This window comes from Emericellopsis cladophorae (genome assembly GCF_022114955.1).
Source record: "Emericellopsis cladophorae strain MUM 19.33 chromosome Unknown NODE_42_length_200762_cov_115_829016, whole genome shotgun sequence".
Taxonomy (NCBI): domain Eukaryota; kingdom Fungi; phylum Ascomycota; class Sordariomycetes; order Hypocreales; family Bionectriaceae; genus Emericellopsis; species Emericellopsis cladophorae.
The window spans coordinates 92921-111827 of NW_026250967.1; the positions used below are offsets into that span (position 1 = coordinate 92921).

General features: G+C 56.2%; 9 protein-coding genes across 9 annotated transcripts; 5 read left to right on the top strand and 4 right to left on the bottom strand.

The window, feature by feature from the left end:
* Positions 1 to 115: 115 nt before the first annotated feature.
* J7T54_005755 (uncharacterized protein) lies at positions 116 to 733 on the top strand (the record flags this gene model as incomplete). The annotated part of the gene is made up of 1 exon (XM_051508291.1): positions 116 to 733. The coding sequence occupies one exon, from the start codon at positions 116 to 118 to the stop codon at positions 731 to 733; it is 618 nt and encodes a 205-aa protein (XP_051360581.1).
* Positions 734 to 746: 13 nt separating this feature from the next.
* J7T54_005756 (SIR2 family histone deacetylase-like protein) lies at positions 747 to 1937 on the bottom strand (the record flags this gene model as incomplete). The annotated part of the gene is made up of 3 exons (XM_051508292.1): positions 747 to 949; positions 1025 to 1403; positions 1536 to 1937. 3 exons carry the CDS (start codon positions 1935 to 1937, stop codon positions 747 to 749), a joined length of 984 nt encoding a protein of 327 aa, XP_051360582.1.
* Positions 1938 to 2608: 671 nt separating this feature from the next.
* Positions 2609 to 4087, top strand: J7T54_005757 (Mitochondrial metal transporter-like protein; the record flags this gene model as incomplete). Its single annotated transcript, XM_051508293.1, has 1 exon — positions 2609 to 4087. The coding sequence occupies one exon, from the start codon at positions 2609 to 2611 to the stop codon at positions 4085 to 4087; it is 1479 nt and encodes a 492-aa protein (XP_051360583.1).
* Positions 4088 to 5273: 1186 nt separating this feature from the next.
* On the top strand, positions 5274 to 7111 carry J7T54_005758 (D-xylulose kinase A-like protein; the record flags this gene model as incomplete). The annotated part of the gene is made up of 3 exons (XM_051508294.1): positions 5274 to 5331; positions 5398 to 5846; positions 5897 to 7111. The coding sequence occupies 3 exons, from the start codon at positions 5274 to 5276 to the stop codon at positions 7109 to 7111; spliced, it is 1722 nt and encodes a 573-aa protein (XP_051360584.1).
* Positions 7112 to 7149: 38 nt separating this feature from the next.
* Positions 7150 to 7924, bottom strand: J7T54_005759 (uncharacterized protein; the record flags this gene model as incomplete). Its single annotated transcript, XM_051508295.1, has 2 exons — positions 7150 to 7203; positions 7256 to 7924. The coding sequence occupies 2 exons, from the start codon at positions 7922 to 7924 to the stop codon at positions 7150 to 7152; spliced, it is 723 nt and encodes a 240-aa protein (XP_051360585.1).
* A 208-nt stretch (positions 7925 to 8132) lies between these two features.
* On the top strand, positions 8133 to 9062 carry J7T54_005760 (Exosome complex component-like protein; the record flags this gene model as incomplete). Its single annotated transcript, XM_051508296.1, has 2 exons — positions 8133 to 8296; positions 8345 to 9062. The coding sequence occupies 2 exons, from the start codon at positions 8133 to 8135 to the stop codon at positions 9060 to 9062; spliced, it is 882 nt and encodes a 293-aa protein (XP_051360586.1).
* An 88-nt stretch (positions 9063 to 9150) lies between these two features.
* On the bottom strand, positions 9151 to 9840 carry J7T54_005761 (ADP-ribosylation factor-like protein-like protein; the record flags this gene model as incomplete). The annotated part of the gene is made up of 2 exons (XM_051508297.1): positions 9151 to 9740; positions 9792 to 9840. The coding sequence occupies 2 exons, from the start codon at positions 9838 to 9840 to the stop codon at positions 9151 to 9153; spliced, it is 639 nt and encodes a 212-aa protein (XP_051360587.1).
* A 466-nt stretch (positions 9841 to 10306) lies between these two features.
* Positions 10307 to 12789, top strand: J7T54_005762 (Endosomal/prevacuolar sodium/hydrogen exchanger-like protein; the record flags this gene model as incomplete). Its single annotated transcript, XM_051508298.1, has 4 exons — positions 10307 to 10331; positions 10777 to 10812; positions 10869 to 11015; positions 11066 to 12789. The coding sequence occupies 4 exons, from the start codon at positions 10307 to 10309 to the stop codon at positions 12787 to 12789; spliced, it is 1932 nt and encodes a 643-aa protein (XP_051360588.1).
* Positions 12790 to 13023: 234 nt separating this feature from the next.
* On the bottom strand, positions 13024 to 18182 carry J7T54_005763 (Chromatin modification-related protein-like protein; the record flags this gene model as incomplete). Its single annotated transcript, XM_051508299.1, has 5 exons — positions 13024 to 14244; positions 14302 to 16980; positions 17044 to 17755; positions 17852 to 18013; positions 18121 to 18182. 5 exons carry the CDS (start codon positions 18180 to 18182, stop codon positions 13024 to 13026), a joined length of 4836 nt encoding a protein of 1611 aa, XP_051360589.1.
* Between the last annotated feature and the right edge of the window lie 725 nt (positions 18183 to 18907).

The following is an 18907-nucleotide window of genomic DNA, read 5'->3' on the forward strand; positions in this document are numbered from 1 at the left end:
AACGCCGGTCGTTGGCAGAGCAACGGTCGAGCTTCCTCCAAATGTATGTCACTTTCGGGATCTTCAATTGTTGAAGATGCCACTTTTGCCATCGCAGTCCATCGCTTGATTCATAATGTTGCGACATCCAGCCCGCGTCGCCCTTCGGCGCATTCCTCTCTCGCCGGCATTGACCACTGTGCGCCACGAGCATGGCGTCCCTGCGACTATAGTCGATCGTGGCTTCTGGCGCAGCCTGATCCCCAAGCCGATGCGAAAGGAAAACCGCTTGCCACGCACCAAGTCGAAAGAATGGAATCCGGCGACATTCTTCATCGTCATGTTTCTGCTCATCGGCAGCATGTCAATTCAGATGATCGCCATGCGCAATGCGTTCACGCGATACATGCGGTTGAGCGAGGCACGCATTGCGACGCTCAAAGAGGTGGTCGAAAAGATACAAAAGGGAGAGACTGTAGACGTCGAAAAGGCTCTGGGCACTGGCGACCCGGAGAAAGAGCAGGGCTGGGAGGAGGGTAAGTTTCGCTTGGCGTGTCTGAAGGAGGAAATGCTTACATTGATGGCAGTTCTGCGAGCAATCGAGCAGGACAGCGGCGAGCCGAAGGCTTCCAAGAAGAGCAAACGCCGGGAGCCAGAACCCGAAGCAGCGAAGCAGCCTGAGAAAGCGGCACCGACGACAAATACTGCGCAGTCCACTGGAAAACCATCGTCAGGATATAGCAGCTTTTTCTGATATAATACAAAGTCTATGAAAGCATATCCTTAAACGTTGTCAGGTTCTCCCCAGCCGCTTCGGACATGTGGATATGCTGTTCCCGGCGCAGTCTCGACACCAGCGCAGGCAGCAATTCATCCGTGGCCTGCTCGACGCGAACGCCCTCCTCTCCCTGCTGCCCCTCCGTCAGGGTTTTGAAGAACTGGTCCTCTCCTCTCACGCCGCCCATGTTCACTATGGCAATGGGCATGCCTCTATCGTTTGCTCTTTTCGCAATCCTCCATGCAGAGTATGTTGCCAAGGACGTACCCAGGACCAGCAGCTTGCCTGCTGAGTCGATGGCGTCCTCGGCGGCCGTCTTGACCTGCGTCGCTATGCTCTCCCCGAACATGACGACGGCGGGCTTCAAGATGCCTGCGGTGCTCGGCAGCTCCCAGGCGCCTTCTCTGTCGGCTTTGACGAGATGTTTGTCCCCTCCCTCCTTCAGTGGCGGCCTGTGCAAGCACTTTGGACACGGCGGGTACCTAAACGTCGTGTATGGCGCGTCGGGCAGGTCCACATCACCGTCTGGGTTGGTCTTGAGACCTCTGAATCTCTTCTCCATCGGATCCTCGGTATTGAGGGCTCCAGAGGCCATGGCCTCCTCCAGCAGCAAGGCCCATCGTGGGTTCAACCTCGCCAGCTGATCCTGAAATTCGTCTCGCGGGTACTCACTTTTACAAGTAGTGCAGACCGTCGCGCGTAGATAGCCATGTAACTCCAGCGTCGATAATCCAGGATGTGCCCTAGGATGAAAAGAGTCTACGTTCTGAGTAATCACATCTTTCACGAATCCCAAGTCTCCCAGGTCTCGGATGGCGTGGTGACCTCCGTTCGGTTTCGCTTTGTGCAGACTTGACCACCCAAGGAAGCTCCTCGCCCAGTACCGTTTCCGTGCTTCGTGATTGCTGAGAAACTCGTGATGATAGATGGGCCGGTAAGTCTTGTTGACTCTATATGTGCCTTTGACACCGCGATAGTCCGCTAGCCCAGAGGCCACCGAGAGCCCGGCGCCAGTCAAGACCACGGTTGAATTGGGCAGATCTCCAGGCGGTGGCGTTGTGAAGAACCTTGTGAGAGCACTGATGGCACCGGGTAGGGTAGACGCTGAGGCCGGGACGATGGGACCAGGGACGAGGAGATCGGTGTACGGTATCCTCATGATGGGTTTACGCATTGCCATGGCTGCGGACAGGAGCCAGGTCCGGGGGCTGCGGCGTGCGCTACAGGGGATTGATGATGAAGCTCATCACGAGCCGAAGACACTCCCTGGCCTGGACTGGGTGTTGGTGATAGTCGCTGCGTCATGATTCTCCGGAGGGCTCCACTAGAGCCGCCAAATTGCTTACCTAATGGGTTCAAGGCCAGGTTTCAGGTCGGACACAGCGAGCCGCAAAGATTCAACCGGCAGTGCTCCAGTGGACATGGAGGCATTGGAAATGTCCACCCCATCGTGAAACTTGAAATTCTCTGACAACTACTCCGTACCGCAGCTCAGCCAGAATTCTGTGACCCGGAATAATGATAACACGCGTGGCGTGATGAGGCTCAGCGGGTGCCGGAAGCCGGCAAGGCTGGATAGCGCCGCAGGAAGCTGCGCAGTGCGCTGAGGCCCCGATTGACCGCCTGATTCGCCCATGACCGTTGACGTCCCCCGAAGCGGCGCGCACCGCCAGGTACTTCCAGTCAGGTCATGTCCCGCCAGAACGGGCGGATCGGACACAACCGGCAGAACGCTGGTTTGTCTGTAGTGCGACTTGATCTTGTATTTTCTGAGAAGCATCTGCCTCCAAAACCCTTGTGACACGTCCTCTGTACACGTTGAATGGGAATTTTTCCACCTGTCCCGTCCACATGTATCCCCTGGCCGGGCGACGCTCGGCCATGCGGTGCGGCGTGGCAGGACTAGACGTCGTCGTCAATGCACCACCACAGCAGCCACAGCTCAACAGGGTCATCCTGTCCCTGTCCGCGCGTTCCTCCCTTAGGCCAACGCGACTACTTCAACGACGTGTCCTCACCCAGAGCTCAAAGTCCCCTTCGCCGTGTCCGAACTCGAACAACGCGTCGCTCCCTCTGCACCCACCGAACCCCCTCTCGTACCGAAACCGGCGCACGCGATACACCCATCTTCCACCCATTGTCATGGGCGCCGCACACCAGACGCGCGATGCGCACAACCACGACCATCATGGCCACGGCCATTCGCATGGGCTGGGTGGTCATCACCACCATCATGACACCACGTATCTGACCTCGAGGAATCGGTCCGATCCTGGCGTGCGGATCACCAACATTGGCCTGGTGTCGAACCTACTCATGGCTGTAGCCAAGTTTGCGGGCGGATGGGCGTTTAACTCAAAGTCAATGGTGGCAGACGGGTGGCATTCCCTCACAGATCTGGCGTCGGATGTCCTGACCCTTGCGACCGTGTCGTGGAGCATCAAGCCGCCAACCGATCGATTCCCCCTTGGATTTGGCAAGGTAGAGAGCCTGGGAGCTCTGGGCGTCAGCAGCATGCTGCTCGTGGGAGGCTGCTACATGGGCTGGGAATCTGCGCTGGCACTGTATGCCCACTTTAATCCGGAAGCCGCGCACTCTCTCGCTGAGCACATAGGGCATGGGCATTCACACTCGCACAGCCCAGCGGCCCTGGGACTACCGAGCATCCATGCTGCGTGGATCGCAGCCGGCACCATTGTCGTGAAGGAGTGGCTCTACCACGCGACCATGAAGGTAGCCAGGGAGAAGCACTCGTCTGTACTGGCTTCCAACGCCGTGCACCACCGGGTGGACTCCCTGACCGGTATTGTCACGTTGGTGGCGATCGTCGGGGCCAACCTCTTCCACAACGCTGGCTGGCTGGATCCTGTCGGCGGGCTTCTGATCTCCTTCATGGTCATCCACGCGGGTGCTGGTAATACTCTGGATGCCTTCTGCGAGCTTGCCGACCAGAGCATCGACCAGGACGTCAAGAAAATAGTCAGGAAGCAAGCAAGCAGGGCTATCGAGGCATACGACCTAGAAAAGCAGACGGAAATCCGCGACGTCGCGGGCGTCAAGAGCGGTCAGAACTACCTAGTAGACCTGGAGATGGCCGTGCCAGGATCGTGGTCCGTCGAGCACGTCCGCGAGGTGGAGGCAGCCATCCGCGACCGCGTGGGGCGCAAGGTCAAGGGCGTGAAGCGTGTCCGCGTCAGGTTTGTGTCCGTGTTGGAGACGCCTGACAAGAAGTTTGACGATTTCATCAACGAGAGAGACGAGAGGCTCGAGCCTGAGGAGGACCCCGATTCCGAGACGGAGGCGAGCAAAGGAGGCGACCACAAGCACTAGAGCCGCTAGACGCCGTCTTTTTGACTGGGCAATAGAATCTCCGTATATACTACAAATGAAGGGTGGTTGACTTATTCACGGCTGCCCGCCATCATAATGGACAGCAATGATCAATCAAGGACGAGTACAGACAGGTCGAAGTGCCAGTAGACGTGAGGCTGCATTGCATATCTTGCGTCGCATCCGCAAAGCTTCAGTGTCGTATCTCGGCATTCTTGGCATCTTGGTCTTCCGTCATCCTGGGCCAGCCCCAGTTTTCATGCAGCAGAGGCGACATCTTCTTTTTCTTTTTCTTATGAACCTTGAGCAACTATCGTGAAGAGCTTCGTCACCGCCTGTTGTCTCGAATTCGCGATACCGACACTGTCTGCCTCACAGTCGAGAGGCGCCATGCTGTCAATTAGCTAGCACCTGGCCGTGCCCGGAAGAAGAGTCCTTTCACTTGCCGAGTAAGGTAGCTATTAGTCGCGCGGTTCTAGACTAAATACTGTAGTCCGCCTCTCTCTAAGCGCTCTTCCACCATTGGTAGGCGTGCTGGCGTCGACGAATGTTAGATCCATTTGCTTCGGCATTCCGGCTAAATGCGCTCGCAGCGACTAGACTAGACCTTGGTCTTCTTCCAGGGAGCAAAACCCCCAACTTGGAATCCTCGGTGAAGCGGTGACACCCTCAAAAAGAATTCTCACATCTCAACCGCGCCATTCTGGTGGTTCGTGAGACAAACACCCCGCCACGATTCCCCCACCCTCCGACTGTCTGTGCTGTCCTCGACCCGCGATCGACCAGCGCTTCCTCGTGCACTTGGCCATTATATCATTATTACATCCGTCTGCTTGGAAAGAGGACGACACACGACGAGAGCGTTGCGTGGGGGACCTGTCAGGATGATCTACTGCGGACCCATCGTTGTCTCCTCTTTTTTCTGTTCTTTTTTTTTGCCATCGTGACGTTTCAGCAGCATCGTGACAACGCGCCTGTTAGTGCCTATCTTTACAGATACGTACCTTGGCTTTTGCCTTACCGACTCGAGCTCTCCAGCATAATCCCGCCGCGTCCACTCTAGCCCACTCTAGTCCGCCCTCCGCCCCCGGTTCTTTCTTAAATGCTGAACGCTAGCTCTTTGTCCTGACAACTGTATACTCTTTTGCAACTCATTATTCACGCAGCACTGTTGTAGCTCATCATCATGGCTTCCGAAGGCCCTCTGTACTTGGGCTTTGACCTTTCCACCCAACAGCTCAAAGGTACTACTCCTCTGAACATCGGATCGCCTCTACCTGTATCAAGAGTAAGACTGACATTGTGCACAGCCATCGTGGTCGACTCTGATCTCCAGACAGTCGCTCAGGCCAAGGTCGACTTTGACGCAGATTTCAAGGCCACATACCATATCACCCATGGCGTCCACCACAGAGACTCGACGGGCGAGGTGTACGCCCCGGTCGCCATGTGGGTGGAATCTCTCGATCTCGTCCTCAAACGCCTGAAGGACGCCATGCCCGTCCCAATGAGCCGTATTCGTGGCGTTTCGGGCAGTGGCCAGCAGCACGGCAGCGTGTACTGGAACGAGCACGCAGAGAAGATCCTGGGCGGCCTCAAGCCCAGCGAGGACCTCGTGGGACAGATCAAGGGGGCATTGGCCAATGAGTGGAGTCCCAACTGGCAGGACCAGAGCACGCAAAAGGAATGTGATGCTTTCGATGCGGAACTAGGTGATCGAGAGGCCCTGGCTGAGGTCACAGGCAGCGGCGCACACCACGTAGGTCGTTTCCACCCGATGAGATGATCAAAAACTAACAACAACTACAGCGCTTCACAGGCCCCCAGATTATGCGTCAGCGCAAGGTCAAACCAGACATGTACAAGGCATCGACACGCATCTCACTCATCTCTTCCTTCCTAGCCTCACTTTTCCTGGGTGACATCGCCCCCTTGGATATCAGCGACGTCTGCGGAATGAATCTGTGGGACATGAAGACACAGACATGGTCCGACGGCCTCCTCAAGCTCACGGCGGGGTCCCAGGACGACGCCGAGATCCTCAAGAAGAAACTGGGTGAGCCCAGGAGTGATGGTGGCGCCAGCTTCGGCACCGTCTGCAACTACTTCGTCGACAAGCATGGCTTCTCCAAGGAATGCCAGGTCATCAGCTTCACGGGTGACAACCCTGCCACCATCCTCGCCCTTCCTCTCCGACCCCTGGACGCCATCGTGTCATTGGGCACGTCCACCACGTTCCTCATGAACACACCCAAGTACAAGCCCGACGGCTCGTACCACTTTTTCAACCACCCCACCACAGAGGGACACTACATGTTCATGCTGTGTTACAAGAACGGCGGTCTGGCGCGGGAGAAGATCCGCGACCAGCTGCCCAAGCCAGAGAACGGCGCCACGGGATGGGAGAACTTTAACGACGCGGCCGTCCAGACACCACCGCTCGGCGTGGCGAGCAAGGAGGACAGGGCCAAGCTGGGTCTCTATTTCTACCTGCGCGAGACAGTTCCCAACATCCGGGCCGGCAACTTCCGCTTCACGGCGGCGCAAGACGGCTCCGATCTACGACGGGAGGAGGCTGGCTTCGAAGCGAAGACAGACGCAAGAATCATCGTAGAGAGCCAGGCCTTGTCCATGCGTCTCCGGTCACAGAACCTCGTGCACGCCCCCGATGCGGCAGGGAAGCTCCCCGCGCAACCCAGGAGGATTTACCTCGTCGGCGGCGGCTCACTCAACCCCGCCATTGCCGAGATTATGGGCTCAGTGCTCGGCGGCTGCGAGGGCGTGTACAAGCTGGACGTCGGCGGCTCGGCCTGTGCCCTGGGTGGTGCGTACAAGGCACTGTGGGCGTTGGAGCGCAAGGGAGGCGAGACCTTTGACGAGCTGATTGGCAAGCGTTGGAAGGAGGAGGGTGCCATTGAGAAGGTCGACGTGGGCTTCAGGGATGGTGTCTACCAGCAGTACGGCAATGTGCTCGGTGCATTCGAGGAGATGGAGAAGCGGCTGTTGGCGGAAGAGAAGGAGTAACTAATGACTTGTCGGGTATCTAAGAATAATAATAGAGTCTATCGGACGTATTTGCTCATGAACCGTCTGTGAAAGTCTGATCGAATCATGTCCTGCGACCTGTTAGCTTGATGTTGTGGTAGGGAAAACGGTCTGACCACTTACGTTGACAAATTCTTTCTTGCCCTTGTCGTCTGTCCCTCGCGCCTGGTTCTTGAAGACAACGTCGTCGTCCCATCGCCTCTTCATGGTGAAATCCTGCTTGTTCAAGAGCGGGTTCCCCACCGCAATGTCCCTCTCACGCTCTTCTTGCCCTGCCTTGGCCCTCTGCTCCTCCTCGCGCTTCTTCTTCTCTTCGCGCTCGCGGCGGACCCGTTCGAGCTCACGCTGTAGCTCGGCGTCTTCGTCATCTGAATCCGAATCCGAGTCTGAATCGGTAGCCTCGTCTGAATCTGTGTCGTCTGCGTCCATCTCCCTTGATTCTTCCAGTATCCTCCTTCTCTTTGTTTCGAGATCTTCCTCTACTCCATCGGCAGGCGCAGTTGAGTGTCGTCGTTTCGCCGCATGACCTGCTACAGAGCTTGCGGCATCGTCATCCTCGTGCTCCGGCTCGGGAAGAGCGCCTCCATTCTTCTTTGCAAAGTGCGCAGCCTCGGCGGCCAAGAGCTCGGCGGCAAGATCGGTGGCGGGCGTGGCTTCGTCGTCCAGGCCCTGTGCAGCCTGGCGGAACTTGAGTGTCGTGTGCGCGGGGAGGTTGCGCGTGTGGTAGGCTGGGCCGCGGAGGGCTTCCTTTCCCTTGGCGGGGTCGAATGTAGGCCTATGCGCGGTCGTCATGGTGGAAAATCTGATTGTATCTCTGTGCCGTGATGGTATGGATGGTTCAGTCTCGCCGTCGACAAGTTGAATTCAACGTCGAGGCGAGCTCTCACCGCCTGGCAAAATCAGCCATATCGGATGGGCCCACTTAAAACTTCCAGGTTAAACGACGGCGTCACACGTTGCGCTCTCACTCACCAGACTGATAGAATTGACAAATTTTACAATGCCTCGAGACGCAGAACCATCGCTGTCTGAGCGCACATTCGTCACAAAGGCTCTAGCTGAGGGCTTGCGGGTTGACAACCGCAAATTCGACCAGTGCCGACCAGTATCACTCACGTTTGGCGATGAGTTTGGAGTAGCAGATGTATCTTTTGGAAAGACTAGGTAAAGTCAAGTTTTATAGTGGATGTTTGGAGTTCTGACAGTATATAGGGTCTTAGCGAGAACGTCTGCCGAAGTCACAGTCCCCTATGCCGATCGCCCCTTTGACGGCGTGTTCACCATCACATCTGAGCTCTCACCCATGGTGGCCCCGTCCATCGAGCCAAATCGCCCTACAGAAACAGAAGTCCTTCTGTCCCGTCTTCTCGAAAAGACAGTCCGCCGTTCTGGTGCCCTGGACACAGAGTCTCTATGCTTGATAGCTGGGCAAAAGTGCTGGAGTGTTCGAGTTGATCTGCATGTACTGAATCACGATGGAAACATCTTGGACGCAGCATGTCTGGCTGTCATTGCCAGCTTACGGCATTTCAAACGACCAGAGACAACATTAGATGGCGAGGTGCTGACGGTGTACACACCTGCAGAACGCGAGCCTGTGCCACTGTCGTGGCTGCACTCGCCCTTCTGTGTTACCTTTAGCTTCTACGGCGAGGAAGGCGACATTGTGTTGATGGATCCGACATGGCTCGAGGAGCAGCTGCGCGTCAGCTCATGCACATTCAGTCTGAATCGTCATGGTGAGATTTGTCAAGTGTCGAAACTCGGTGGTTCAGCCGTCGATGCGCCTCTCTTCATTCAGTGCGCGCAAACAGCGCTGAGCAAGAGCAAGGAATATACGGAATTGCTGGAGCGCAAGCTTGCGGAGGACGCAAAATCCAGAGACAAGGGAGGGTTAATGGCCGAGTTAACGGCGGAGAACGATAGATGAAATAAAAGAAAAACACAAGATACCCTGCGCCAAACGCCGCCAGACCTTCCACCATAATGCGCGTGAGGAAAGAAAACGTGTGGCTGTATCACCGCATCACAGGCGGTCGTGACTCTTTATTCCACTGGACTCTTGTCCGCACCCACTCTATGGCCTCTTTGACGCCGTCGCCTGTCAGCGCACTCATGCTGAGAACCCTCGAGTCGCGAATGCTGGCGCCTTTCTCTCCCTCCATGACCTTCTTCACGAGACCTTCCTTGATCCGTATCGTTTCCACGCAGTCTTCCCTGTCTTGCTTGTTCGCCAATATGAGGAGTGGGACGCCCTCTGTATCCGAATGCTGCAGGACATCTTCCAGGACCGCCCTGCACTCGTCCAGTCGCCCTTCGCCACTCTCAATGTTGCCGTCGCCGACGTCTGTTGAGTCGATTATGAAGACGATCGCGTGGCAGCTCGAATAGTAGCTCTGCCACAGGTTGCGCAACGACATCTGCCCACCCACGTCCCATAGCTTCAGGTACATGTCCGGCAGTGTAATGGTCGATACATTTTGGCCCACGGTTGGGACGGTGCGGAGATTCGGAGGCGGTGCGTCGGGTCCGCGAAAGAGGGACTTGACTTGCTCGTGGAATGTGGTCTTGCCAGCGTTGTCGAGGCCAAGCAGGATGACGGAGTATTCTAGAGTGGCCCGTCAGAGGCTTTCGACGGACGGTGCAAGGGGCTTATTACCGTGCTTGCTGGTCGCATAGAGATACAGGCCTTTGGCGAGGTGGTACATGACGGCTACATCGAGCTAAGATAGGTACTGTAGAGGATTTGGTTGTAGGAGTGAAGTTGCGATGCGACAAGGGTGGTACTCGCAGCGCGCGTACATAATGTTGCAGCATGCCAGCAATCAAGATCCACCATTTGGTTTAATTCAGACTGGACCATGATGCACAAGCCTATTTCTCTGGAGACTACTCTCGCAGTTGTGATTATCGCTATCTCGCTTTTAGTCTATAGTCACACTTAACTTTCACGGGCGCGGTAAGCCACCCTCACCTTGTCCAATTGGAGGTTCCTTGGTGTTCGTTATTCCTTGCGCCAGTCTGTTCACATTCGATACCAATGCGGCAATAGCCCGATCAGGCAACTATTACTTGCGGCCGCAATTGAATAGGCAACTCAATAAGGAGGACAGAAGACGGCAATTTACGCAGACCAATGATTGATGGCGTTGGGGCCGGCAGCTGCACGCCCAGATGGTGCACCGCAGCATTGTGCAGGGTAACTCGGAGAAACGCGCCGCGACGGGGTCAAATGACGGAAGCCTATTTACAAACTGCCACATCAACCACAGCGACGTGTCCAAAAGACAACTCAAGCCCACTACCTCACACAACACGATCTCGAAGACAGTCGCACATACCAAACCTGTGCTTTGCGACCCTACAAACTTCTCCATCACCCCGATCATTCGACCTTATACAGACACTGGGCTGGCCTTCCCCTCCGATCCATGATCGCATCGCTTGCGGCGTGAGGCTCGTCGAGCTCGAGCAATTTGTCGACAATACACATCTCCTACCCTTCCCCAGACCGAAGTCTCGTTGCGCGAGACTCGCATACTAGGTTGCCATGTTGGACCCAAGCGATCTCGTCAAAGTCAGCGAGCAATTGCTTCGTGCGCATCCCGCCTTCGTCTCAGGGGAAATCCGCTAACAGCGACCAGAACGAGCGAGCGACGACGAAGATGCCGATCCCGAAGGTGCGCTGACGACCCAGCAATACAGAAGATACAATAATAGACTAATAGCACATCAGAGGGGGATTCTGCCCTGAAGGAACTCTTTGCGGCATGGGCGCTCTTCATCTCCATCATGCTCCTAATCGTCGCCTTCTTCACCAGCTACCTACTCCAGCAGAAGAAGGTCACCGCTATCCACGAGACGGTCATCTCCATCTTTGCTGGTAAGTGGTCGCCCATTGGCATGCTCGTTCCATGACTGACACGGAAGCAGGCATGACCGTCGGCCTCATTCTCGTCATCACGCCTGGCGATTCGATCCGGAACCTTATCAGCTTCGACTACCAGATCTTCTTCAACCTCCTACTCCCGCCCATTATTCTCGCCTGCGGCTACGAACTCCACCAAGCCAACTTCTTCCGCAACTTTGGCATCATTGTCACATTTGCCTTTGCCGGCACGTTCCTCTCGGCCGTCGTCATAGGGCTGATCCTATGGCTCTTTGCGCTCGTCCCAGGCAGCATTGAAATGAGCTTTGTGGACGCCATCTCGGTCGGCGCAACGCTTTCCGCCACGGATCCGGTGACCATCCTGGCCATCTTCAACACGTACAAGGTTGACCCTAAGCTATACACCATCATTTTCGGAGAGTCCATCCTCAACGACGCTATCGCTATCGTCATCTTTGAAACGGCGCAAAAGTACAAAAAGGGCGACGCGGAGAGCTACGGCATCCTCTCCTTCTTTGAAGGCATTGGCATCTTCTTGATTGTCTTCTTCGGCTCCCTCCTGATTGGCGTCGTTGTCGGTGTCGGGACGGCGTTGCTGCTCAAGTTCACCTACGTCCGCCGTTTCCCGAAGATCGAGTCTTGCCTCATCGTCCTCATCGCCTACGCAACGTACTTCTTCTCTCACGGCCTGCAAATGTCCGGTATCGTGTCGCTGCTCTTTTGCGGCATCACACTCAAGCACTATGCTTACTTCAACATGTCCCGCAGGACGCAGCTCACGACAAAGTTCATCTTCCAGGTCATGTCGCAGCTGTCAGAGAACTTCATCTTCATCTACCTCGGGCTGGCTTTGTTCACGGACAACGCGCTGTCCTTCCAGCCGCCGCTGATCATCATCACTGCCTGCGCGGTCTGCGCTGCTCGTTGGGTCGCCGTCTTTCCCCTCTCGAAAGCGATCAACTGGACTATCAAGTACCGAGCCCGACGCCGTGGGCAAGAAGTGGACGACGAGCTGCCATACAACTACCAGGCCATGCTGTTCTGGGCAGGTCTCCGTGGTGCTGTCGGCGTCGCCTTGGCTGCGCTGTTGACGGGCGACAACTCAGACACCCTGCGTGCCACTGTCCTCGTTGTGGTCGTCTTGACAGTCATCATTTTTGGCGGCACCACCGCTCGTATGCTGGAGATTCTGGGCATCAGGACAGGTGTCGTTGAAGAGATCGACTCTGACGACGAATTCGACATTGAGAATTTTGGCAGTGGTATGCACACAAAGCGCACAGGCGGAATTGGATACACGCCTCGCCGCAACGGCTCTACCGTTCCCCTGGGCACCTTGGACCCGACGACCGGCGAAGCCGCCTACGTGTCGGGCGCCAACTCCCCAGCGGCACGCTCCCACTCCAACCCGCTGAGCAGGAAGAACTCGGTGCGCGAGTTTGAGCGCGCCGACCTGCTCGGTCGCCCTGGCGGCCCCTCCCATGACGGCGCCGACGACGACGATGACTTTGGCTCTGACATTGATACTTCCGACCTGCCTCCTCCGGCACGTCGCTCGCCTTTACCGCCGCGCGACACGGATTCCGCTTTCATGTCGCCCGAGGCCTCAACAACGCCTGCAGCATCCGGCATGACGGCGACGGGGGCGATACGGCAGCTCTGGCAAGCTGAGGACCCGGCGGGTCTATTCCGACAGTTGGATGAGGATTACATCAAGCCTAAGCTGCTGTTGCACGGGGATAAGAGCCATCACGGCGGGCCTAGTTGAATGCGTGTCTATAGTTGGGAAACGAGGTCTGATTGAATAGATGTACGTTGTTTCATTGTTTGTACGAGATGGCGTCTTGGAAATAGATTTCATGCACGGTCCAAGTTGGAGCACACGCACGTGTAGTGAAGGTTTGTATTAATTTGTACATATTTGCTTTGTCTTGCCAGCCACTCATCCTCATGGTAGCCACCGTGAGGGGGGACAAAGACGCGACACCTTCCTTCGTCATGTCTACTGAGCAGTCGGCGTAGCAACCTCGCTACTTTGCCTCACTACAGGTGGCGATTGCTGGTGCTGGCCTGCTTGCTGCTGTTGCTGCTGCTGAGCCTGCGCGGCTTGTTGTTGTTGTTGTTGTTGTTGTTGTTGTTGCTGCTGCTGCTGGGCGGCTTGAGCTTGCTGCTGCTGTCGCAAAAGCTGCGCATACTGATGTGGACTCGTGGTGGCGCCAATGTTGCCTGTTGCGATGCCCACCTGCGCTTGGTTAGCCTGGCCACCGCTTGAGACGCCCGCCGCCGACGACATGGCATTCTGTCTCTGTTGTTGCTGGAAAGCCTTGAGCATATGGTCCATAGCCAGCTGTCTTGCTTGGTCAGGCTTCACAGTAGGATTTTTTTGACGAATCTGTGCCTCCAGCTGCTGCAGCTGTGCCTGGAACGGGGCTGGCAGAGTAGTCACGCGTGAAGACGAGCCTGGCGAAGCAGTGTACACACTCTGTTGCGCGGCCTGAGGGGAGGCCTGTCCATTAGCGCTGTTGTTCACTTGATTGAACGCCGCCATCATCCCTTGCTGGTTGTTGTTGGCGAAGTTTTGGTAATTCATGCCTTGCATGCCGTTGGCTACGCCATTGACGAGGCCGTTGGCCATGTTTGGTGAGGGGGAGTGCTGAGCATTGTGGGCAGACGGGGGCCTTGGGGTTCCGCCGTTGCTGCCTTGCTGCTGTTGCGGCTGGCCCTGCACTTGCATATGCTGCTGCTGGGCTTGCACAGCTTGCCTTTGCTGTTCCGATAGCTGCCGTGCCCTCATCACCATGTTCGGGTCCGGCTGTTGCTGGACCCCCTGCTGCTGGCCCTGTGCCATGTGCTGTTGCTGGCTCTGATGCTGCGGAGGCATCGCAACCCGCTGGGGACCTTGCATGGCCTGCATGTTTTGCATCTGTGGGTGCTGGGCACCACCACTCATATGCGCGACTGGGGCGTGACCGCCGACTTGCGAATTAGGCAACATGCCATTTGGAGGCAGTGGCATGGCCATGCGAGCTTGAGGCTGTCTTCCGTTGTTCATGCCTGCCTGTTGGGGAGGACGCGGTTGGCCGTTTGGACCGCCTTGAAGTTGCTGCTGCTGCTGCTGCTGTTGAGGATGCTGGCCATTGGAACCTGGGCGAGACCCAGGCGTACCTGGCGGCAATTGCCCATGTGCCTGAACTTGTTGCGCTCGAGCTTGCATGGCGGCAGCCTGTGCAGACGATGCGTCAGAAGTCTGTTTAGAGGGAGGACCCGAACGAGAGCTTACCCGTCTTGCAGCATTGTTGCTGGTAGCAAAGTTGGACAACTTCTCGGCAAGCTCCTGATCCTTCCTCCAACGCTGCAGGCTGTACTCCTGAGGCGTCTTGCACGCTCCACGCATTGGCTGCTGCATCATGTTCGGTCGGTTCGCAGCATTCTGCTGCGCTGTCTGCGCGGCCTGCTCACTCTTTTGCTTGGCCAGTTCGCGTTTCTTGGCCATCTTCCTCATGGCATCGAGCAGGGTCAAATGCTTCTGGTTTCGTCGGCGCTCCACGCGCATGGGTACTGTTGTGCGTCGTCTCGTGGGCTGAGGCTGACCACCATTTGCTGCCGCCGTTTGTTCCCTTGCAGCTTGCTGGTGGGCAACGACGCGCTGTGCCGCCTCAATCCGGCTTTGGTATGCCTTGAAGTAGACTGTCTTCTGCATGTCGGACGGGAGACCCTCCAGCTGGATCCAACGCTCAAAGCACTCCCATGTCGTACGCCTTTCTGCTCCTGAGGAATAGAGGGACTTACTCTCCAACATGCTCGAGATCAAAGGCCAGTTGTAGGAATACTCACAAACGAGACTACGAAGATGGTCATCTTCCGCTTGCGTCCACATGGATGGCGAACGATGTTCGTAGAAGCTCTGAAGGGGCATTTGATGGTCCGTGGGTGGCCGAAACTGATGGCCTGCGTGAAGTCTGTCGCGAATAGGCTTCATTTCTGGTCGGAACAGAGCAACTTCGTCGGTGATGGGCGGTAGCTGGGCATACACTGCCGGTTCGTTAAGAAAAGGGGCGTCGTCCTCATCATCAGAATCTTCATGGTGGTAGTTGTAACGGCTGCGTTTGCGAGGTGGACCTTCGTTCGTCAACCTCATTTGTCCCTCCACATATTTGCTCAGAGGCAAAGCTGGTCGTCGCCATCGTGCATCGGGGTCGAATTGTGGCGCCAAAGGGTCGTATTGGGGAATTTTCAAAGGCGGGCAATACATCGGCAGCTCTTCTAGCAACTGATCTGCTGCGGCGGAGCGCCGGAGGCCAAAGACGACGTCATCCTCCTCCAAAGCAAAAATGGCGGATGGCGCCGCGGTCTCGGGGAAGACATCCGCGAGTTCATCAACAACCCGCGGCGAGGCAGCACTGTCATGTACCAGGTCAGGCGTTGTCTCCTTGCCCTCGGCCATAGATATATCCTCGATTTCTGCATCCTCTTTGGAAGGAATCCGCGCGTTGACTTGCATCGACTTCCTCTCTTCAGGGGTCGCGACACACCACTCAGCGCATGCTTGGGCAAAGTTGCGAGCAACGGCCATCTTCCACTTGCGCTCTTCTCTAAAATCTGTACGCATCCACTTTGCTTCACGAATGACGACGTCCCATTGACTGGCGGGTCTCGTAGGCTCTGGGGCTCGTTTCGGCTGCCGTAATGTCCACTTATCGCTGCTTTGAAGGTGATAAACCCGGTGCAAAACCTTGCAGGCCTGATGGTCTTGGATCGTCATGAGCGACTCACTCGTGGAGAAGGTTTTATTGGCGTGGTAGAGCATCTTCTCCAATGGTTGCATCCATTGCGACCCACGAGCGAACCCTTGAATAAACAGAGGCATGTAATAGTCATCAATAGGCTGAGCGGACTCCTTGTTTCCGACGGTAAGCTCGCTCTCATCTATCCGCTGGGGTTGCTTCCCAAAGAGCACGGCAGATACCTGCCCCTTCGGCCTGTCTTTGCGCATTGATGAGACGCGCCGGCTTCGCGGTGTCGGCGATTGCGACATTGATGTAAAGGGCGTGAGCTGGTGGTCACGAGGCTCCGAATGCCTGTCAGCGCGGCTATCTTGTGCAGCAAGGCTGCTGACAATCTCGTTGACAGACTTCGGACGCATCGCACCGGATGACACTCTTGTGACAGCGCGCTCCGCCACGGGTGGCTCCTCGGTTGTTTTCGCAGTGGCATTGATACTGGCAGTGGGTGGTGTCGATTCTGCTTCACGGGCATCTTTGATGGTTGGAGGCTCGACCCGACTCGTCTGTGACACAGTGCTGGGTTTTGCGTCTTTAGTTCCTGAAGAGACATCGACATCCATGCGATCAACGGACACATCGCGACTGTCAGGGATTTCAAGCGAAATTGCTGGATCTGTGCTCTTTTGTGCAAGTGCATACTCAAGAGCGGGGGCCTTCGACCCAACGAGAGCCGGAGGCACACCTTGAGCCTCAACACTAGCCGCTTTGCTAGCTGAGGCTTCATGGGGTGCCTCGCTCGTAGTACCACTTTCAGCATCACCCTGACTTTCCTGCGCAATTATTTTCGCTTCTGTCGATTGTCGAGATTCACGCAACAGCTGGTCCTCTGCGGATTCCACAACTTCCTCGGGCCCGGGTATTGTCGATTCCATTGTTTTGGCTCCGATAGAAGCAGCTGCAGGTAGTCCCATGTCCTGGGCTTGCACCCTTTCCTTCCCCTTCTCTGGCCCTGGCTCTTCATAGTGGGATGGCTCATGATCGGGACTAGTATCAGTCGAGACATCGTGTACGGCCGGGGTAGTTGCACTGGGAGCTATGGATTCGGGCGACGAAGGGGCGTCGGGAATCCGAGTGTCGACAGCAGCAGCCTCGGAGGGTTTTTCGACTATCGGTTGGGCTTGCGCCTGACTGACATTCTGCGGGCCTGTAGCCGGCGGTGGAGGTGGCCCGGCCCTCTGCGGTGCAAGAGGTTTTGTCGCGCCTGTAGGGGAGCCTTTGGTTCCAGGTGGGAAGCTCACTTGCTGAGGCCGTCGTCCTGATAGCGCATCGGTCGGTGTCCCTGCTCCTTCGCTTCTCGATGTGGCGTGAGCTGCCGGCGATGACGATACTCCATTCGTGGTGCCTTTGGGTTCGGTGCTGATAGGTCTAGCAATTGCGTTTGTGGCTGGCGTCGGTGGCGCTGGTGCAATTGGTCGTGGGGCATGCACAGGAATGGACTCTTTCGCCGCGATCTTCTTCGGTGGCAGTGGCCGCGGCACTGGCTGCTGCAGGGTCGGTACGGTAGCCGTGCTAGACTGTGACGGAGTTCCGGCGGGTGTTGGCTGAGATGTCGGCTTCTTATGAGGCTGCTGAAGAGATACAGGAGGCGTTGCAGGTTTCTGGGCCAGATGCGCCGGCCCCGCTGACGAAGGTCGCGGCACAATCGGGGTGGCGCCGCCTGCTCGGGGTGTCGGAGGTTTCGCATCAGATGTTCTCTGACCCGATGGTGATATCCTCTGGGCCGGGGGAGGGGGCGTCGGTGTTGCTGTTACTGTCGAGGCTGTCCCTGGCGATAGTTTTCGATGCAAGCCTCGACTCGTCTGCGGCGAGACATGGCGCCTGTGTTCTGTCGCAGGTATAGGCAATGTCGTGATCGGCGCATTGTACCCCAAGAGTGACAGCGATCGAGACAAAATGTCGAACGGGAGATGGTGTCGCGTCGGGATGCTAGACTCGTCGAACTTCTTGGCCCTACGAAACACATGTCAGTCGCATCAAACCTGGCAAACACCCGCAAACACGCGTCGGATAGCGCAAAAGTGGTGGAAAACAATGGCCCCAACGTACGAAGATATTTGATTGTGTTCGAGGAACGCTGCTTCGGCCGGTGCTGAGGCGGACACGTCGTTGTTTGTGGCGACGACTCCATCGTTGGAAGGCTCCGCCGCTGCACCGGTCGCGACCGCGAACAGCTCGCGCAGCTTCCTTTTGCGAGTGGTTACAATTGCACTGCAGGATGTCAGTAAACTATATGTGATATCAAACGATGCAGAAAAATCCGGTGCATTCATTGAACCAAATTTTGAGCTTATCGCATCGATTTTGTGGTCGCATACTTGTTGTAATCCCTCTTGCTTTGGAGGAGTTTCGAGAGGTCCTTGTGGCCAACCTCACTCATAGCATCGGCGGCGGCGACATCCGTTTTCAATTAAACGGATGGGCCAGGTAATTCGATGAGCCTAATCGACTCGGTAACCCTCGGTCGCAGTCGATGAAAATCGTGTGTACTGGCGTTGTATTGATGAGTTTCTGCTGTCTCTTCGCTGCGACGGTCGCCAGAAACCAAGGGGATTGCTCAAAGGGGGTGCGGTGCCAACGGTACAGGTTGCTTGATTGACAGAATCCAATGAGAGCAAATTTTCGGAGCGTCTGGCCGTTGCGGGCTTTGGGGGGACTCCGCTCCTGCCTGGCTCTTGGAAGACGTGAGGAGGCGTCGTTGATCTTCTGACGCTAGTCCGCTATAGGGCAAGCGCTGGTGAAGATTTGGCTCGCTGAAAGTAGTGCCAAACTGAGTTTCGTGCACCGAAAGCGGCGGTTGGGCAGCCGCGATGGAGTCGGTGTATGCGTACCAAACTCTAATTAATCGCAACTTTACACTTCCGAAACAGTGACAGTCGTCATAATGCGAACTACACATCATCGACTCATGAGATATCTGAAGTTGCAGAGGAATTATTGAACCTGGTACGTAGCTTTCTGTACAAGTGAAGCATGGCAATTATACTAAGGTTGTGTTATTTGGACTACTATGCCCCGCCTTCTCTCCCCAATAAATCATGTTGCTTCTTGTCACTTGAAAGAAGCAAAAAGCAAGGACGCGACAGCCGGGTGCCAATCAGCAAT